We start from the raw sequence: 13,552 nt of genomic DNA on the forward strand, positions 1-13,552 counted from the left end.
TGGCTGCACTAATGCTCTGCTGCTCCTCATCAGGAACAGTCAGGGTATCTAAAATGATGGCTAATTATTTTTCTCCTTTCCACAAGCACAGTGTGTTCCCTCATTTACGTGGACAAGGATGACTTATTTTATGATGGATGACTTTAGAGGGCGCACAAGGTTGCAAACTTTGGGGCCGTCCAACCAGTACTGAACTCTACACGTGCAAAACACTTAGTTGGAGCCCATTTTCACAGTTTATACCAATGATTCTCAACTGTTTTGACCTGTTACCTCTTAAAACAAACACATTGTCTGCTTGTGAGCCTTCATCACAGGGTGCTTATATTTAAGGGTTCAGCCAAAAAGTGATTTTTTTCCTTCACAGGTTTGAAAACATTTTAACGTTTAATTCATAATAATTGATGAGGCAAAAAAGCTAAGATGTAAAAGTCTCAAAGAGGAAACTTAATTTTGTGTTGCTGATTTCCTATCCTGTTAAACATCTTGTGACCCCCCCCCCCCCCTTGGTTGAGAACCAGTGACCTGTATCTCAATTTAAGATTCAATTTGTTCTCTTTAAAAGAAGTCAAAGTGGTGCCTGATGGTCAGAATGACAAAACGACTTCAAAAAAACTACAATAATATTATTAACCTTAACCAGCACTGGTCCTTAATTATATATTTAGGCCTGTGTATCCAGAGTCTGGTATCCAGAGTGGCCACAGGATGGTGATGTAATTGGTTTGTATTCACCTCCATGTTACATCAACGACACGAGCGACATCTAGAGGTCATACCGGGCTACTGCAGCACCTGCATGACGGAGGGGGTCTGCGGTGAGAGAGATAAAGTCCAAAATCCTATTAGAGTCTCTGAACTGTTACACGTCAATTGATTTGGACATGTCACGTGGTCGGAAATCAGTCCGTCGACCTCGCCGTATTTTTGTTCCTAGGATGGCGAAGTCATGACCCGCCTTACTCTGCGTCTGATTGGCTTACCCCTGATATTCCTACCCTAACTCTAACCGATCGCACTCCTCATGCTAAAACCTAACCAACCCAACCAACGATGGTAATGAGTATTAGCCAATCAGAGGGAGAGTAGGGCGGGACATGACTTCGCCATCCTAGGAAAAATAAAACTCGGCGTCCAGCTCCAGGTTGGATGACAAAATTAACACATCGTCCCATGAACTGAACCTCTGCGAGCAGACCAGCATGGATTTCATGACAGATCGTGATGTGCAAAAGGTGAGCATTACATTCAAATCAAAACGAGGTGTAGCTTCATGTTTTTAACTTTAATTACAATTTAATTGAAATTAAATCTGACTTAATCAGACTATTGTATGTTCCAAGAATATCTGTATCTGTCTAATAAATGTGAAAGTGCCCTTTTTAATCTACACTTAGTTGTTAACATTAATGTGGTTTTTATGAAAGCATTTGTCCACATGTTAGTCTGATTACATAAGAGGCTGCAGTTACAAGTGGCTACACGCCAAATGTCTGTTTATTCTGCTGTGTGAAGCAACAGTAGCTTTGAGTCTTAATAGTGTGAATTAGAGCTGAAACAATTAGTTGAAACATCGATTAGTCAATCAACAGAAAAATAATCAGCGACTAATTTTGATAATCGAGCATTGGATCTAGTTAATTTTGAAGTAGAAATGCCAAATCTTTCTTAGTTTTCGCCTCTCAGTTGTGAGGATTTGCTGCTTTTCTTCATGTCATGTGATAGTAAACTGGAGAACTTTCGGTTTTGGATTATTACTTTAAGAAAAAAACAAACAATTTGATGATCACCTTGGGTTTAGGAGACTGTGATGGACATTTTATTAAGTGAACATATAATTTTATATAATGAACATAATCGTTAGTTGCAGCCCCAGTCTAAATTGATAGTATACAATAACATAAAAGCTAAGATTAAAAGACTCTTTCTTTTCCTGTGTTCTGTTTTCATTTAATCAGGATTTAGTCTGTAAGTTTAAGCATAGAATTCACTTGATTGGAGAGAAGAAAGATTTTTCTACTACTTAAGTTGCATCTTTGTGTGAAAAAGTGGAAATAGACATTAAAAAAAAATACTGAGAGAACAAGTCTAGAGTCCTGGTGAAACTGACTGAGCAGCACTTTCCTCCCTCTTGGTAGTACATGGACGATGGGTACGTGGTCCTGGACGGGCTCCTGACCTCCCAGGAGTGCGATGAACTGAAGCAGAGGATGACGGATATAGTGGACCGGATGGACGTCCCGGAGCACTGCCGCACTACCTTCTCCACCTACCACGACGAGCAGCTCAAAACGCAGGTGATCTAACGTGTAGTCGTCCGTGAGATGAGTCTTTAAAAGAGTATCAGTGACTCACGGTTTTACTCCACAATGTTTCTCTCACATGCCTGCCATCACATCTCAATTAAAGATGCAGGTAAGGCTCCTACTTGTGTTCATTCACTGCTCTAAGTAGATACGTTACCTCTCCGTGTTTACCTCGACCTTAAGTGTCCTTCCTTTCAGGCTAATAGAAAACTCTTGTGTCAACAGTGTAGTCAGTGTCCGTGGAGTTTGTCTCTGTAATGCAATCAGCTCTCTGATGGATCAGGTGACCGATGTTAACTTTTTGACCTGCAGGGAAATGCTGACTATTTCATCACCAGTGGAGATAAGATCCGCTTTTTCTTTGAGAAAGGAGTTTTTGACGACAAAGGTGAGTTTAGATTCTTTTGAGTGTTATTTCACTAAAAGGTAAAATGTAAAATAAGATGGTTAAAGCTCTTTTTCTTGGCTTGCAGGGGAATTCATCATACCAAAAGAACGATCACTCAATAAAGTCGGACATGGTGAGATTTCTAATTGAAATCTTCTACCAATGTGCACACAGGGCTTTTGAAAAGTCTTTAACTAATCACAGTTTTCTTCTTCTAGCACTACATGCTTATGAGCCTTTGTACAAAAAGGTTACACATTCACCCAGAGTTCAGGTAAGTTAGCTGTTCAACAATATGAGAGAATGATGTACTGAGTCACAGAGTAACCAACATTCACGTCAAATCTTGTTCTCACAGAGCATCGCTAAGAAGCTCGGTCTTGTAGATCCGGTGATACTGCAAAGCATGTATATTTTTAAGGTAAAGCACAGACTCTATCTATATATTTATGTATCTATCTGACAGTGTTAGATGATGCTACATGGGTAGTTTAGAGCAAAATATAATTTCTCCTTCTCCGTCTTTTTCTCAGCAACCGGGAATCGGTGGGGAAGGTAAGAAAATAAACTTATTTTTAAAAAGTCAGTTATGATATGATAAGCTCATGCAATTAAAGGATAGGTTCACAGTTTTTCAAGTCTGTCTTAAAACAATAGTCAGGTGCCCAGAAGAACACGTCTTTCTTGCTGTAATCATTCCTCCTGTTCATACTGGACATTTACTGCAGATTTACACACAGAGTGCTTTCAATGTAATGATGGAGGACAAAATCCACCGCTCTCCATCTGTTCAAAAAATGTATTGAAAAGTTTATTTGAAGCTAATATTAGGCTTCAACCATCCAAAATAGTCAAATCAAGAAGATACCTTTCAAAGTTAACAATCTTTTTAGTGACAAATTCCCTCTTTTGCTACAATACTTTCACTACAACTCAACAGGAAAACGCTGCCTGTTGAGACACAAAGAGGGAATTTTTTTACTATAAAGACTGTTAACTGTGGGAGATCTCGACTTTATCCACTAACTCAGACTGCTGAAGCTTCAAATTAGCTTCAGATAAACTTTTAAATACATTTTTGCTCAAAACAAGGTCTGTGGATTTTGTCCCCCATCACTTACATCGACTACGTTCACGTGCACAAAATATTCCGGTTTTTGCCCTTATTCTGAAAAAGACAGTATTCCTACTAAGCTGTTTAAATGGCTAATGAAAATGAATATTACTGGTTACATGCAGAGGGTTTTCAGGGTTTCCCTCTGCTCTAGTGGGAACAGGAATCACAAGATCTCTGCAGGCAGTGAAGTAAACCATTGAGCTGAAAAACATTAGTGATATTATTAATTTATATTGATATGACTGACATTGTAAATTTATAGTTACAGGAACATCCAGTACCAAGGTTGTCCCATGATGTTTACAACACTGCTGAGTGTTTTTGGTGCATTACACGAGTCGTTACTGTCAGTCCATTGCTTCATGTCAGGATAATAACCAATCCCCTCCGTCCCTGTTGTGAAGAAGGCACGCTCTGTTTTTCCAGCCCCCCCCTGAACAGCTCTCTACTCTCCTCTCATTCCTCTTGTCTGTCTGCCTTCTTGCTCCATTTTGCCTGTCCAGTGGTAAATAAGCAAGAGGGCTGTGTGTCGCAAACAGCAGTAAAAACCGCAATTGAAATGTTTATTCAGAATGCGCTGTGTTCATGTCCAAAAAATGCTCCTAAAACCCGAATAATACTGGCATATCCTACGTGTCGTCTGTATCAGAAAGTACTACATTTGGAATAAGGCCTAATTCACAATATCCAAACTGTTTACATATTGTCATAGTCAGAATAATAGAGGAATATTAGTGTGCATGTACACATAGTCAATGTAAACACATTTGGAGGGGTTTATCTAATGGTCAGTGTGAACAGGAGGAATAATTACAGCAAGAAAAACCTGTTTCAGTGTTCATATCGGCACCTGACTGTTGTTTCAAGACAGACCTGAAAAATTATGAATCTATCCTTTAACATTTTTGTCATAAATATCATTTTATCATGAATTTGCAGCAGATTATTGTCTGTTTCTTAGTGACGCCTCACCAAGACGCCACATTTCTGTACACGGAGCCACTGGGCAGAGTTGTTGGAATGTGGATAGCCCTGGAGGACGCCACTGTTAATAATGGCTGCCTGTGGTTTATCCCGGGGTCACACAACAGTAAGCTCACAGTATAACTTTCTTCACACTGTTGCCTCAGATAGTGGTTGTTGCACTCATCCAGCCACTATTTGGTTTCTCATCATACTGTATGAATTGGTATGTTTTATTCCTCTCCTTTTCCCAGTCGGTATTACCCGGCGAATGGTACGTACCCCAAAGGGCACCTTTCCCCTGACAGACTTCATCGGTAAAGAGCAGAACTATGATGAAGATAAGTTTATCGCAACACCGGTTAAAAAAGGTAAATCACATGTGTCTTTAAATTTAAGTGGGTATTTTTAGGCACTTTCTGACTGAGGCTCTGTCAGGGACGTACAGTATGCTACACAAGACAAAAATATCCAGTGATTGGTGTGGAGTTACACAGATGTTTGTCATTCATTCAGTTTTTGAGCCAATTTTGGTAAAATATCTAAACGCACTGTATTCATATTATGCATTGTGTATTGCTTAAAACAAATAGTAATTTTAAGGAATATGTCAACATTTTTGAAAATACGTTTATTCACTTACTTGATTGTGGGACGCCTGGTCAATAAATAGTCCTGCGCACACAAAAACCACAAAATGTGGTTTTTACACTTTTGTTTTTTGTACAAATTAAATGAGCTATAACAGTAAGCTTCAAAGGTGCTGTTAGGCTGATTTTGTTAACTTCTGACAGAGCCAGGCTAGCTGTTTCCCCTGTTTCTAGTGTTTATGCTAAGCTAAGCTAACCAGCTGCTAGCTGTAGCTTCATACTTACCGTACAGTCATGAAAGCAGTATTAATTTTATCATCACAACTCTAAATAAAAGCGAGTAAGTATATTTCCCAAAATGTCAAACTATTTCTTTTAATGAGTCCACAGAAAATTAACCTATTAACAATTTTGGAAAATAATTAAACTTTTAAGTAATTTACCAGTAAAAATGCCAAACCGTCGCTGTTTCCAACTAGTTTTTATATTTTTCTGAACTAAATATCTTTGGGTTTTGGTCTTCAGGTCGGACAAAACAAGCAAATTGTAATTTTTCACTATTTCTGACATCCTGTAGATGAAATGATTAATCTGAAAAATAATTGACAGATTCACTGATAAAAAAGAATAATTGTTTTTTGCAGCCTTAATATTGTGTAGCACCAAATAAAGCTATGAGATGGGCCGAACTACCGCACATTCCCAACCTATCCGTCCATCTCTCTTTGTTCAGGCGGTGTCGTCCTGATCCATGGTCAAGTTGTGCATCGCAGTGCTGAAAACACCTCTGAAGACTCTCGCCACGTCTACGCCTTCCACATGATGGAGTCCCAGGACACTCGCTGGAGCCCCGACAACTGGTGAGGATTTATTGGAGCTGGGCTGTTTTTATGCCGTTTACATTTTTTTTTTAGGTTAGTCAGGTGTTTTACAGCTGATGGATATCAGAATCAGCAAATAGAGGAGGAACAATAATAAGTCCTGCAGTGGTGGAAGAAGTACTCTGATCCTTTACTTAACTTAAAGTATCAATACCGCAATGTAAAGATACTTCATTATATGTGAAAGTCCTGCATTTAAAGTCCTACTGAAGTAAAAGTATGAAAGTATTACCAGCTAAATTTACTTAAAGTACTAAAGTAAAAATACGTGTTTGCAGAAAATTGGGCTTTGACTTATATATTAAATAAAATGAACAAAGTACATTCTTAATACTGATAACTCAATGCATACGAAGCATTGAATTGTGGAGCTACTTTGGACTATTTTGTAAGGGTCATAAGATAAATCTGAGGAGTCTTGAGATGATTGGGTAGGAATTTTTGAGAAACTTTCTTTAATCTTTTCATATTTGAAGAATTTCACCTCCTTGGGCCTCAAACTGTTACTTATTTGAAACTATGTGAGGGAAAGTGTCTCTTTGGTGTAACTGCAAACAACTTGTAGACATCTGAAACATGACAAAGAGACACAAATACATGATACTGATTTTTTGTAAGGGCCCACAAGCCAAATGGTTTGGGAACCACTTGTTTAATCTGTAACAATGCAATTATTATCATTACTTAATTAAGTTATAATGTAATTTTATGTTAACTTTTCATCTGAGAAGTAACTAAGCTGTCAAATAAATGTAGTGGAGTAAAAAGTACAATATTTACCTTTTGAAATGTAGTGGAGTAGAAGTATCAAGTAGCGTAAAATGAAAATAAGTACCTTAAAATCATATTTAAATACAGTACTTGAATACTGTACGTAGTATCACTGATGTCCTGAGACATAAAACTGGCACTATGTGTGCTTTGAAAGAAGAAATAAGAAATTCTTCCTCTTACAGATGAAAAGTTGAATTCATAAACATTACAAATTTGTCTTGTTTAAGTCAAAACACTCAGACGTTTTGTTGCTACAACCTTTCTCGGTCTCGTATGACCAGTAGCTAATGGTGGCTAACGTTAGCTAATGGTGGCAAACTTTACATATAACTGTGTAACTGACATTGAATTACTCCTCTCCACTTGTGCTACTGTTTCTGAATGTCACAGATAAACATTTCAATTTTTGTTTTTTTGTTGTTTTCTGCTCTTTAAAGTCTTTAAAATTAGAGGAAATTCAGTGTGCCGCGGTGGCCGCTGTTCAACAGATGTAAAGAAAGCACTACAGCAAAGCTTTAGCAAGACTACAACATGTTTGCTGAATAGATGGACACTGTAGCCACAAAAGACTGATACGAGATAATAATGAATGCTAAAACATAGTGTAACAGTGTATTGGAGTAACAAGTAGAGAAGACACTTGCTCTATAGAGCTATATACTGTATATAAAGTTAGCTAACATTAGCTACCACAAACTACTGGTCACACCAGACCAAGTATGGCTGTAGCAGCATGTATTGAAATAAACAAGGATGTGTTTTATAGCTTATTAATTCAGGTTTTCATTTGTAAGAGGAAGATTGTGATTGTGTCATTTCTTCTTTCAAAAGTCACTTAGTGTCACTTTAAGACTCAAGTTTTAACCCATCTGTCATGTTTCCTTTTCTTCGGTCATTGAAGGCTGCAACCCACTGAAGAGCTCCCTTTCCCGCCTCTCTATGCTAAGTGAAGGATGTCTTTGATGCTGCATTTCATGGAAAAGACACAAGAGCTTTTCTTTCCCGATGAAGGACCAACATGTATGAACAGTTTTAATCAGAGCAGATGTACTGCAGTTTCTCACAGCTTGTTTTATATCTTGTGACACCATCTGTTTCTCTAAGCTACTGAACAGAGACGCAATTTCTTCAGCAGCAAAATCAGTAGTGGCTCAATGATATCTAAAGCACATTTTGATGAATTTATTAATGTTTTTTAAATGAGAATTTTTAAGACTGAAAATCAATTTGAATAAACATTTTAAACCTTGTGACCAGATTTCTATGGACGCTCCACAATACAACTTAGACACTTAGATCCACTTTTATTCAGGATCTCCTCATCAACATTGTCACCAACCAGCTTTATTTATGTTTAAGGTAATTTTTTCCCACGTTTGTGTCAAAATGGGATGGCAGATTCCTATTCTTTTTACAGACAACAGTAAGCATTTTTATTTTCAAGTATGATCATTTTAAGACGCAACTAAACTTTATGTAAGAATGATTATAAACCACAACATCCAAACTTTTTAGGTTAATCTTAAAATCAAAATTGAGAAAGCCAAGGGTTAATGTTTATGTTGTTTTATTTAAATCAAAGTGCAATCACTCCGTCACTCACACAGCTCCCTATTCTCAGTCCTCAAATGAGTATTAAACATATAGACTAAAGATTGGAGGCATATCAATTTCATCGATCTTCTCTGATGCACTCAACATGCAATATTACATTTTCAAAAATGTAAAGATGATTTGCAAAAATAACATACCAGCAGGATCATGCAAATAAATTGTCATCACAACATAAAAAAAAAACACCAAAGAAGATATATACGGATGAACGTAAACCAAAAGCTGTTAATTCATTCATGCTGAAAACATGTTTCAGGTTATAAACTGTAGCATTTTCCATCTCTGGGTGAATGGTGAGATGAAACCTGATGACATGTGAGGATATTAAGCAAATATTAAATAATAATTCTGATAAACTGTAGCAAAAAAAAGTTGCTTAAAAGGAAGGGCTTATGTTCATAGTTTTGGCCCAAAGCATATCTACAGACTATACAGACCAGGGTGTGAAGGCTCAGTATCACAAGGAAATGTACTATATATTAAGTTTACCTGTAAGGGGTCCCATCAAACCACAGAAGTATTGAACAAAATAAATTTACCAAACAAAAAATATACTGTTTGAATACCTGTGTACATGTTACAGTACTGGAATTTCACATTAGTGTCATGCAGGAGCATAGTGATTTTCTGCCATATCGAAGTATAAACCAGCCCTTATAAAGAAGAGTTGAGAGGTGTTCTTGACGTCTGCCATGCTTTCATCTACAGCGTCTACAATACTAGGTTACATGTGATAGAAAATATACTTCTTAAGGCAAATATATTCAGCAGTAAGTCTTTTTATATTGCCATAGGGGAGGCAAAAATAATCTAATAAACATGTCAATTGAGAAAAAGACATATCAATAAGCTAACTTTAAATAATGTTCTTCAAAGGCAATACAAAGGCATGTGTCCATTTGCAAAAAAAAAAAAAAAAAAAAACAAGGTACAAGATAAGAAAACCTCTTCATTGATGATTAAAATGTGCCATTTAGCAGCGTCCGTACCCTCTACGAGTCCAGAGTTCTACATGTTTACAGGACATTTTTCCACTTTGCTAAAAACTTAATCTCCTGTTGCATAATTCAGGAGGTGTTGGTCGAGTACCCACGGGGTCAGGGCGATGACACGCTAAGAAACGTACACCGCTGTCACTAAATTTAAATATTTAGCAACATTTTTTCTGACATTTCTTAGTATTTTAAACACTCATTTCTCAAAGCAACTGATACTGAAGTGACTTGTGATCTGAAGACAACAGACTCTAGTGTCATGCAAACATCAAGTCTGCTGCCAAATAAAGGACGGAGCAGATTTTTTTTTAGTGCCACATTGGTTTTGTTGTGATAACATTTACCTGGCTTGATTTATTTCTTGTGCTAGTAAAACAACTCCCCTTTCCAGTGATTCCTAAAGGGACTTCTATGATTTTCTACTATCATATTTATTACACATTATTTTCCCAAATTCACCATTCTTTCTTCCTCCTAGAAAGGGGGTGAAAGGGATCTGCAGACCCCTGTGTTTGTTTGTGCCATCTGTCCGGTCAAAGCAACAGCAGGATGAAGAGGTAGAGTGGGAGTAGGAGGTTGTCTATTTGGGAGGTGTAGGCCTCCAACATGGCCACCAGAGTGATGGAGCCAACAATCCATGAATAGGTGGAGTTCAGGTTGATGCTCGCATCGAAGATAAGAAACATGGCCACGGCGATGATCTGGGCGAACACAGAAGTTGCAGTTCCCTCCATTGTTTTCTTAGTGCCGGGCCAACGGATCTCCCCCATAGTGCTGCCAAACACGGACGCCACAGTGTCTCCGACTCCCACTGCCAGCACACCTGCATAAGGCACCAGGCCGCCCGCACCAGGAAGAATCCCCTTAGGGGCGCAGGGACCAGGGAACAGCCAAATGGGCAGAGACATGCCCAGCAGCAGGTAGATGTGGGTCAGGATGAGAGGCCCACAGTCCCGCTCATCCAGAAACAAGGTGAGCAACTGCCTGAGCAGCTGACCCACCGGCCGGATTCGAAAGTACCGCACATACTCCAGGAACAAGAAAACTGCCAAGCAACCCACAGACGCCACATGGAGCAGCTGTCTGTCGTATATCAGCCCTGGAACATACGTGGCCACTACAATCAGATGGAAGTACTTCCTGACAATAGTCGAGGCCTGGTGCTTCTTGGATCCTGACTGGCGCTGGTAGTTCTGGTGTAACACAACACATATGGCCACGACCCCCAGAAACACCCAGTACCCCAACAGACAGAGTCTTCTGTCATTTAACGTGACAAAGTCCAACAGCCACATGATGGGGTGCCGGCCGATGAACAGAGAGAGCCACGGCATGAGGATTCCCAGACCCAGAACGGCTGTCATCATGTGAAAGAAAAGTGATGACACCCAGGTCTCGGACTCCATGAAGCAGAAGAGCAGGGCAAAGAAAACGCCCAGCAACAGTGAGCCCACCACTATGACCGGCAGGAAATAGTTCACCGGATCGCCTTTCACCTCTGCTAGGTTCAGAGAGCGCTTGATGAGCTGGTTGACGATGAAACTGATCCCACCGACGATGAGGAGCGCCTCTCCGGGTGTGAAGCATCGTGGCAGCAAGTAAAGTACAATCAGACTGAGATAGACGAAGATCAACAGAACCTCTAACACCTCGATGACCTCAGACACCGTCAGCGTCTGCTTTGTCGTGTAGAGGATTGCACTGCCAGCCATGCCTGCGATCACGCAGGTGTTTGTGGGCACGGGTCTGGTGATGCCCAGCGCAATCAGGGAGAGAAACAGAGCTAGCATCATGCCTGTGATGGTGATCACCATGGAGAAGCGCTCGAAGTAGACATTCCCTGAGGCAGAGCACTTTTCCCTCAGCGCCAGGCCCAGTAAAGGCATCACCATGGAGGCCGGGACGATGCCGCTGTTTGCTGCAGGACGGAACTGGAACACCGCGCCCCCTGACCTGAGCAGACGGTCCCATTTGTGCTGTACGTAGAACGCCTGGATGACAAGGGCTATGCTGCACCAGGAGTGCTGGTTCCAAACCGCCATGTGGACACACAGCACCACAGCCAAAACTACAGCGGACTCCACGAGCACCGGGTTGATCTGCATGGCTGCAGGGTGGAGGCTCGCAGGGAGGCGATGGAGGGAGGGAGGGAGGGAAAGGGTTGATCTGAACAGATGGTCTGCAACAATGAAGGCCTTCTTCTGTCAGTTCCTCTCTCTCGCACACATCATCACTTTTCACTTGCTGAGGATGTCTGGAAAAAATGGAGAGAAATTGAATCAGCCAGGTAACCATTCAAGAGAAAATATGTGAATAAACACGTAGAATAATGACAATAATTATAAGTATTTATTAAAGGACAGGTTCACAGTTTTTCAAGTCTGTCTTAAACCAATTGTCAGGTTCTCAAATGAACATAGAAACATGTTTTTCTTGCCATAATCATTCCTCCGGCAGTCCTCCCCCTGTGCAAAAATATATTTAAAAGTTTATCTGAAGTTAATATGAAGCTTCAAACAGAAGTAGATATCTTTCAGCGTTACAGTCCTTTTAGTGCCAAACTCCTTCTTTTTGTTATTATACTTCCACTGCAGCTCAAAAGGGAAACACTATCCACAAGAGGGAATTTGATATTAAAAAGACTGTAAATGTGGGCAGATATCCTCTTGATATGACTAACTCAAACTGCTGAAGCCTCAAATAAGCTTCAGATAAACTTTTAAATGCTTTTTTTGCTCAAAACAAGGACTGTGGAGTTTGTCCCCCATCACTAACATTGTTTAAAGAGATCTTTTAATAACCATTATGAACAGGAGGAATGATTACAGTGAGGAGAACCTCTTTCAGTGTTCATATGAGCACCTGACTGTTGTTTCAAGACAGACCTGGAGAAATTGTGAACCCATCCTTTAAAGCAAATATGACAGCCTGACTGAATCACTGGTCCATGAGTCATGTTGGTTCATTTGAACAGTGAACCTTGGTCCTACTTTATCCGCTGCTTTCTGTCGTGAACTATGGCCACACTGAACATTCACCTAGTCAGTGTGAAATCCACACCGCTGTGAGACCAAATAAAGGAGACAGCAGGAGAAATATTCTTTCTGCATAAACCTATTGTTCCTGTGAGGGGTTCTTTGGAGGTGGGATTGTATGTCTACTGGGCTGAATCAGCTGTGGATGTTGTATAAACACACGACCATCGTTTCTGTCGGATACAGTGAAATGAAAAATGTCTCCACTTATTTGTAACATCCATGTTAATACAGCCAAGGATGCTGCAACCTCCAGCAGCATCAAGCTAACGGCAGACAAAAAAAACAGCTGACTCTACCGAGGTAGCATAACGCCACACCGGGAATAATACACAAGCTGACAAAGACAAGCGTACGTACCACATAAGTGCAGTGTTATCTGGACGGAGTTGTGCTGCGATGTGAATTGGTGCCGTCCTTTTTGACAGAATTCTTCCCTTTGTCAACTGTCGCCTCTCTCACACCCAGAAGGAAGGGGCCATATTTGACAGCTGGGTCACGTGGTAAACCCGTTAAAAAAAACCTCTTAAAGGCGTGATTTTTCATTATTTTGGTTTATTTTTTGTATTAAACATTTTAAAAAATCTCATATCGTGAAGAATTCATGTGCTGTCAATTTAACATATTTTAATTCACCCCGTATCAGGCGCATTACAGCGTACAGTCAGTCCAATGGGAAAAAACAAAACAAAACAAAACAAACATCATATAACCGCTTTCATAAGCAGGCAGAAGAATAAAAAGTGCACAGTATTCCACTTTAATGGGAAAAAGGCAGGAATGTGTTTTTTTAAAAATTTAGTGAGCCACTGGAAACATAGCGAAAATATCGACGGTTATGTTTAACTCCACAAGATGGCGGTAATGCAAGAAACTGCCGTTCACATCT

The 13,552-nt window shown here is 39.8% G+C and overlaps 2 protein-coding genes across 4 annotated transcripts; one reads left to right on the top strand and one right to left on the bottom strand.

The window, feature by feature from the left end:
* Positions 1-1,124: 1,124 nt before the first annotated feature.
* Positions 1,125-8,269, top strand: phyhd1 (phytanoyl-CoA dioxygenase domain containing 1). Of its 3 annotated transcripts, XM_067575233.1 has the most exons (11): positions 1,125-1,235; positions 2,139-2,297; positions 2,619-2,694; positions 2,780-2,827; positions 2,913-2,968; positions 3,053-3,115; positions 3,228-3,249; positions 4,773-4,901; positions 5,029-5,145; positions 6,098-6,224; positions 7,921-8,269. In XM_067575233.1, the coding sequence occupies exons 1-11, from the start codon at positions 1,203-1,205 to the stop codon at positions 7,967-7,969; spliced, it is 879 nt and encodes a 292-aa protein (XP_067431334.1). In that variant the 5' UTR covers positions 1,125-1,202; the 3' UTR covers positions 7,970-8,269. The 3 variants fall into 3 exon arrangements, with proteins under 3 accessions (XP_067431334.1, XP_067431335.1, XP_067431336.1); XM_067575234.1 differs by lacking the exon at positions 3,228-3,249 and having other exon boundaries at positions 4,751-4,901; XM_067575235.1 differs by lacking the exons at positions 1,125-1,235; positions 2,139-2,297 and adding an exon at positions 2,310-2,415.
* Positions 8,270-8,569: 300 nt separating this feature from the next.
* dolk (dolichol kinase) lies at positions 8,570-13,469 on the bottom strand. Its single transcript, XM_067575231.1, has 2 exons — positions 13,024-13,469; positions 8,570-11,882 (listed from the first exon to the last, which is right to left on the bottom strand). Exon 2 carries the CDS (start codon positions 11,731-11,733, stop codon positions 10,162-10,164), a length of 1,572 nt encoding a protein of 523 aa, XP_067431332.1. The 5' UTR covers positions 11,734-11,882; positions 13,024-13,469; the 3' UTR covers positions 8,570-10,161.
* Positions 13,470-13,552: the final 83 nt, after the last annotated feature.

Source organism: Thunnus thynnus, chromosome 19 (assembly GCF_963924715.1).
Source record: "Thunnus thynnus chromosome 19, fThuThy2.1, whole genome shotgun sequence".
Classification (NCBI taxonomy): domain Eukaryota; kingdom Metazoa; phylum Chordata; class Actinopteri; order Scombriformes; family Scombridae; genus Thunnus; species Thunnus thynnus.

Coding starts and splice junctions, on each gene's coding strand:
- phyhd1 (XM_067575233.1), top strand. CDS start 1,203: ATGGATTTCATGACAGATCGTGATGTGCAAAAG. Junction 2,828..2,912: donor ACTCAATAAAGTCGGACATG/GTGAGATTTCTA, acceptor TTCTTCTTCTAG/CACTACATGCTTATGAGCCT. Junction 4,902..5,028: donor TATCCCGGGGTCACACAACA/GTAAGCTCACAG, acceptor TCCTTTTCCCAG/TCGGTATTACCCGGCGAATG.
- dolk (XM_067575231.1), bottom strand. CDS start 11,733: ATGCAGATCAACCCGGTGCTCGTGGAGTCCGCTGTAGTTTTGGCTGTG.